Consider the following 7,243-nt stretch of genomic DNA (forward strand, 5'->3'; position numbering starts at 1 on the left):
TTTTTAATTCACAGCAGGGCTGCTGGAGGATTCAGGGGGCCTGGGGCAAGGCAGGGGAGCTGTGGCGCTTGTACTCACCCGGCGGTGGTCTGGGTCTTCGGCGGCATTTAGGTGGCAGGGGGCCCTTCAGTTGCTCCGCGTCTTTGGCAGCACTGAAAGACACCCCCCCACCGAAATGCCGCCGAAGACCCAGACCACCGCCGGGCCAGGGCTTGTGGGGCCCCTGCAGGGCCCCGGGCAAATTGCCCTACTTCCCCCCCCCCCCCCCCGGCGGCCCTGATTCACAGACTCTAAGTTGGATTCTCAGTTCCCAGATGCTCAGTTGACTTGTAAGAGAAACCTTTCCTTCTGCAGAAATGAAACTTAAAACAAACACATACACACTCCATTTACTGGGATGTTAGAGATGCTTTTCCAAAGCCTGATCCTGAAAAGTTTTGAACACCCATTGCTTTCAGTGAAGACAGCAATGGAAGCTGCATGTACTCCTTGGCTCTCTGGCCCTGATCCTGCACCAACAATGGCTAAAATTTCATTTATACCACTGGCACAGGATCAGGCCCCAAGTCACCAATGTGTTTGAGCGCGTGTTAAGTATGAGAACAGTTTTGTTGACTACTCATGTACTTTTGGGGGAGGGATAGCTCAGTGGTTTGAGCATTGGCCTGCTAAACCCAGGGTTGAGAGTTCAATCCTTGAGGGGGCCACTTAGGGATCTGGGGCAAAATCAGTACTTGGTCCTGCTAGTGAAGGCAGGGGGCTGGACTTGATGACCTTTCAAGGTCCCTTCCAGTTCTAGGAGATAGGATATCTCCATTAATTTAAAGTTAACCATGTGCTAAAGCTCATGTGCTTTGATGGATGAGGACCTAAGTCAGCATTTGGGACTGGGGGTCCCCGGCTTGAGAAAATCCAGTTGAAATGTTAATTAAACTCATCTTTATTGAAATGTTCGTTCATGTGCAGTCAGTCCTCAGGGCTGGCAAGCGTGGTTCTTTGCTTCGAATGCTCAGGATTTCCAGGCTAAACGCAAGTATAATGTATCTGCATTTCTTTCACAGGCAAGAACTGGGCTGCTCATGAATCTTATGGGTGTTCTGCTCCTTAGCTTGGCTATAAACACATGGGCCAAGAGCATCTTCCAGCTGGACACCTTCCCTGCGTGGGCCAACATCCATGGAGAGAACATCACGTCCCTCTTGCCGGATGTGAAGAATGTTACTTTAAGCTCGCTAAATAAAATATGAACAAAGCCAGGTCATAGGTGGGACTCACTCGCTTAGGACTGGGGCACTGGAATCGCCAGAGTGTACGCACAGGACAAAGGCCATGTTGCTGCTCACATTGCACAGGACTTTCCATTCATTTTATTTTATTTTTATAAATATTAGTCATTGTCACTACATAATTTTTGGGGTGGGGATCTTGGAAGATTTGGCTCCTCCCCCACAGATATCTATCAAACAGTTTTAGAAAACTTTGTTCTTCATTAGTAGAGGTGTATTACATGGATGACCAAGTAAGTCTCTAACATTTCCAGGGTAAATGCCACTCCTGGTGAAATCTATGGGAGTTTTGCTGTGGGCTAGTTTCTGATACCCTAACTCATGCTGGATGGTATCCTTACTCCCATGAGTGAAGTCAATGGGACCATTTCAGGTGCTACGCAACTTGAATCAGGGTATCAGAACCAGGCTCAGAGCGGGGCCATGCTTGATCCCTGTGATTCTAGAACACTTGTTAGGGGTCAAGTTTTCACAAGGATTTCACAAGTAATTGTATTGTGTAGTATGAAGACTATTTCTTCAGCTTATGAAAGGATAATTCAGGAGACTATGACTGAGTCTAGCCAGAATTTGGTGTATTGCTCCACAGTGGGCATTTGGTAACGGTAGGTTTCCAAACACATTCATTAGCTTGGGAATTATCTTAAAACCCAAGGCAATAATTTTCACTAACACTTTTGTACTGACTGGAAAGGCAGAGATTTGTGGCCATATTTGCTCCTGATGTAACTCTGTGTTTGTGTCCATCAGGGGCTTGACACCAGTGGTTTATGTGGCTATTCTTAAGTTGGTGAACTTCCTTTAACTGAGGTTTGAGGTTGACCTACTCTTGACAGTGCTGTTGAGTCACAAGTCAGTAGACTGTTCGCAGAGGAATGTTGATATTTTTGCGAAACGGAGTTTGATTATTTTATCTGATTGCTTGGGTACTTTCAATGAAAGGATTTGCAAATTGAGCATGATTTTCATCACCATTGTATCCAAACACTTGTATTTTGTTTGTGTAAGACTTTATTTAATTAAAGATCAGTATTTGAAACAGATGGGTTGAAAGATGAGGAGTCTTATATGGTGCTTTGGGGATGGTTAGCGAGGGAATCCTTGCACTGATACAGATGTTGGATTCAACTGGACCAGATTCCCAGCTGGTGTGAACTGGCATAGCGCCAATGGCATCGACGGAAGTAAACTGATTTACACCAGCTGAGATCTAGCTCAGTTTTCCCTTGAGTTACTCAAAAGATTCAGTGTCAGCTCTGAGAGCAGACAGGGTAATTTATCCATCAGACCCAATTCTCTCTTTAATCGCAGTTGCTGCTGTTGCTGTGAAAACTATATTGATTACATCACAGTATGGATGTTTCCAGAGGGGTCAAGCTGAAACCAAAACTGACCAAACATGGAACTCAGCTGATGTTGAGACAAAGTCCTAGTGATTAGGGAACTTGTACAATAAAATGCATTCATTAAGCGTGCCACTGTGTTATGTTTTATCTGTGAAGCCAGGGGAGAAACGTGGGGTCTGAGGGTCCTCTCACTCGCCCCAGTCTCACTCCATTGGCTTCAATGGAGCTGCTCCTCATGTAGGCTGGGGTGAGGGAGAAAAGAGTCTGGTTCATTGATGCTCTGCCTGTGTTGTCCCCATTCTAGTCAGGCCAGGAACCCTGCAGACTCAGTGGCAACGTCATCCATTTAAGAGTGTGATTAAAGTAAGGCTTTGAAGCAGCATATCCATGAGCTTGTTGGGCCAGTTTCTGGCTCTCTCAGCTAGAGGTGTACGGTGACAGTGGGGACACAGAGCAGCAGAGACTGGAGCCATTCTGCCTGGGCAGTGGTGGGGAGATGCCTTTTGTGGGTGCTAGCAGCGCCGCATGCACGACACCACCTGGGGAAGTAACAAGGTGCAGCACATGCGGCCCTCAGGGCTGGCAGCAGGGGCTATGCCCCCAGGTTGCCTGGTCATGGCCTTTTTGGGGCATCTAGTGCTAGCTGGGCCTTGCTTGTGTTCAGGGAGTGCTGTCAACCACACTATGGCTGCCTCCTCTTGAGCCTTTGCCAGCTGCCATTGCACCTGCCCTGGAGGAAGCCGAATGGAGCCATTAGGAGCCATCCGAATGGATGCATCTGAAGAAGTAAGGTTCTTACCCACGAAAGCTTATGCTCCCAATACTTCTGTTAGTCTCAAAGGTGCCACAGGACCCTCTGTTGCTTTTTACAGATGCAGACTAACACGGCTACTCCTCTGATCACAGGATCTGGGCACTTTTATAGCACTTTCCATTTGAGGCTCTCCAAGTGCTTCACAAATGCATCTTGCCTGGGGAGGTAGGGAAGTACAGATGGGGAAACTGAAGCACAGATGGCCTAAGTGATTTATCCAAGGTCATCCAGTGGGTCTGTGTCAGAACTGGAAACCAAATGTAGATGTCCTGCCTCCAAGTCCTGTACTTTAGTCACAGACCATGCTCCCTTCTCTCCGTATCTCTCTAATCAGGATACTGCTTTCAGAGCCCAAAAATGTGTGCATCCCCCACGGCTCTGGTCTTTCCTTAGGTTTTCTGGTTCAAAGCACTCCTGGGAATGTGGGATTATGTAATTCTGCTCCTTTGTAGCCATGTATGCACTGGTCCTAGAGTAACTGCGCTCGCCTAAAGTCTTATTTCATGGTTTTAAGAGTATCACTAACCATGCAACCCTCTCTTACTTACATTTGTTGCTAGCACCAAAAATCACAATGATTGCATTATACAATTGTATGCACCAACTTGCCTCTTCCCAACCCCTGCAGTCTGCATCACTGCCTCGATAGCTGCTAAAAGACTTAGGCCTAAATTTTCACGTTTGTATATAATCCATCCTGAATTTTAACTCTTAAGCCTTCATGTTCATCACTTTCTAAGGTTAATCAGGCCACTGGCAGGTACGTCCCTTGTAGTTCTCAAGGCTCCTGATATGTTATGTGACTGAATCGTTGTCATAGTTTTTTTTCTTCATAAGGGACTTTCCAAGACCATCATGATCATGTAACACAGATTTTCCACGCTTTGGACTTGATGAAACACTAGCTGATGTCGAATGTTTGTTTTCTCGTGTCTTTACACTTTCCGTTTTTCAGCCACTTGTCCATATTGGGTGTACAACATTTCAAATAAAAATAATACACGGAGAACGCTAACAAACTAGTAAATGAGAAGATTTCCTCATGTCTCACTGGAACAAAACGGCACACTACAGAGAATGACTGAGTATGGACTAACTGAGGGTCGTTACCACCACATTGGCTACAATGACCTTGGTTCCGGCTGATTTGGCGCGCAAACACTTTTTCTTCCGCCATCAGAGGGATGCGGGGCCAGGGACAAATTAGCCTGGAAGGCCCCCCAGGTACAGCGTGGCTCCCCATCCCACTCTGCCCCTCGTGCCGCCCAACTTCCCCTGTCTGCCGGAGACAGGGTCCCAGCTGCCACCTTCAAGCCTGGGGTCTGGGCTGCCGGTCCCGCACTCCATGGGGCTTGGGCTACCCGCCCCACTGGCTCCAGGGCTCTGGCTGCAGCCCCGCACTCCTGGGTCCCAGCAGCTGCCCCCCGCTCATGCCCGGGGTCCCTAGGGACATCTCTGTCCGCTATTACAGAATTTTTTCTGAGAACCCCCAATACATTTTCTGAACCCCCAAGGGTTCCCAAACCCCAGTTTGGAACCACTGGTCTACCAGCTCATAGTAACACTACATGGTGCTTAAAACAGAAATTGAAGAATCCTGTAAACAACAGGGAACATTTTGGGGAGTCATTGTACAGATTGCTGAGTTGGAATTTGTCAGGACAGCAGGGTTAAGATGTTCCAATGCTGTGCCATGAGCTCTTTAATTATGCAAAGTGGTAAAAGCTTCAGCCAAAAGACAGTACCTTTGGCACTGGCAGCACGGCACTCCTTAACGTCACCATGGAGCATTGGTTCAGCAATAACTGAGAGAGCCAAGTGCCATTTACTGACTCACCACGCTTGATTCTGCCTTAGCCTTTCCTCACAGGTCTTCCAGCCAGACTCAGACCTAATTGGCTTGTGAGATCAAACACGTTTGAACCCCAAAGTGACATGGCAGCATCTCACCACAAGAGGTCACAGTTGCTTCACATAGGTGAGAAAGACCCCACAATTAGCAATAAAATTCATTGCCATGAAGGAAGCTCTTGCATTAAAGCTTTGGAGAAGGTTAGGAAAAGTCTGACAGTCATGTTTCCGGCTCATTTTTCAGAGAATATAGAACAGGCGTATATAGAAAAGGACGGAAATCTCAGGTTTAAAATCTGCCCCTGAGCCCTCCGACAGTTATCCCCGCTGGAACTTAGATGCATATCTAGATTTATCCATGAATTCTTGCATGTGCATTAAACGATCAAATTATACAACAGTAGGAGGAGGAATAACCCATCTACCAACTTTAGCTCAGACACACTCTGGGAGCACAATGAATCAGTTAAGTGGGAGAAGAGTTATATTTACAGAAGGGAGTTATCACAATTTGGTATCAGACTATTAATTTATTTTGCGTATGGTCCCTGTTTGACAGAATCTCTTGGGTCCAGTAATGTAACTCCTTGTTTATTTTGGGCCTGAGCCTGCCTCTGTTACTCAGTTACTCTGTGCAGCTAAGGAGTCAAATTTGTCATTCGTGCTTTAATTTTCCAGGAGGCAAATACAGAAAATGGCACAGAAACTATTTACCTATCTTGGGACTGCTCATGTGAGTGCAGGCTGCAGGACTAGTTCCTTTGTTACCACTGGGACCAGGTTATAGTATTTCTACTGCCTTCCACGATCCAGCAAGTATTCATCTTCCCTGGTCCACAGGCACCTGCCACGCACAAAGTCGCTGAATAATTTGCTGCCCCAGAAGACTGCCTGTCCAGCTTGTAAGACAGGTTCAGCCTAGGACAGTACAGTGGCCTAATGCTAAAATTAGTTAGTATTCAAATAAAGTAGAAACTAGATTAATTTTAAAATAGTTCATAATGAGACCTTAATTGATTCTACAGGAGACAACTGTTGGATCTTTGTTCAATCCTTTTATGTTCGGGAAATTGAATTCATAGCCTCGTGCAAGCAATTCCGAAGGAAGCGCAAAATAAATAACAGCTTCTTTTGTGTTGCCCTGACGGTCGTCCCTTCACAGACAGAACAGCTGTATTAGTTCTGTATGCGGCATTCGATGGCTGGTTTATGCTGTTCACATAATGTCTGAAGCATCGCTAGGAAACCTTTGTGTTACCAGCCGACTGGGGAGCATAATTACTATAACTACAGTGCAGAACAGCTGGGGTGTAGCTGCTAAACCTGAAAATGCTCAATTTGCTATCCCCAGCAAGTGCTCATCAGATGCATGATGCTTTGTAACATTTGCTTGTGCTTTATAGAGTTTGTGAGTGTGCCTGTCTTGAGAGAGGTCTAATGTGCAGACACTAGCATTACTTTAGTTCTTTCTGCGAGGTGACAGTAAAGACGATTTTGTCTCAAGTTCTGCACAAATCTATAGTCACAGAGAGCTTCTTAGGATTAGTCTGCAGGCCCAAGCAGCTGCAGCTCTGGAGGATGTGGGCTATGGACACGTTCCCCTGCATGGGAGAATCCACTGAATGGCATAAAGCCGCCATAACTCTACTTCACCTTCTACACCCCAGGGTCCTAGCATAGGGGGCATGCCCAGGGAGAAGGAGGCTTGGTCTGGAGGCCATTACAACTAGCTAATCTCCAGCTGCCAGACAATTGGTGGCATCCATTATAAAATACAATAGCTTTAGGCTGCTCTAAATTATACTGGGGACTGGTATGGCAGGGGTTGGCAGGGCTGGCGACAGAGGAGTGAGGGACTGGCTGGCTTCAGGCAGGGGGATGCGGCAGGGGTTGGCTGGAGACTGGACAGCGGGTGCGGGGCTGGCTGCAGGCAGGGCAAGGGGTGC

The 7,243-nt window shown here is 46.9% G+C and overlaps 1 protein-coding gene across 3 annotated transcripts in view; it reads left to right on the forward strand.

Moving 5' to 3' along the window:
• The window catches only part of SLC13A3 (solute carrier family 13 member 3), a 41,513-nt gene extending 38,752 nt beyond the window's left edge, over positions 1–2,761 (forward strand). For all 3 annotated transcript variants that reach the window (XM_034787107.1, XM_034787109.1, XM_034787108.1), the window contains exon 13: positions 1,062–2,761. In XM_034787107.1, coding sequence (XP_034642998.1) covers positions 1,062–1,247 — 186 coding nt within the window. In that variant the 3' untranslated portion in view covers positions 1,248–2,761. The remainder of the gene's footprint in view (positions 1–1,061) is intronic.
• Positions 2,762–7,243: the final 4,482 nt, after the last annotated feature.

The sequence above is a fragment of the Trachemys scripta genome, chromosome 12 (assembly GCF_013100865.1).
Source record: "Trachemys scripta elegans isolate TJP31775 chromosome 12, CAS_Tse_1.0, whole genome shotgun sequence".
In the NCBI taxonomy this organism is placed as follows: domain Eukaryota; kingdom Metazoa; phylum Chordata; order Testudines; family Emydidae; genus Trachemys; species Trachemys scripta.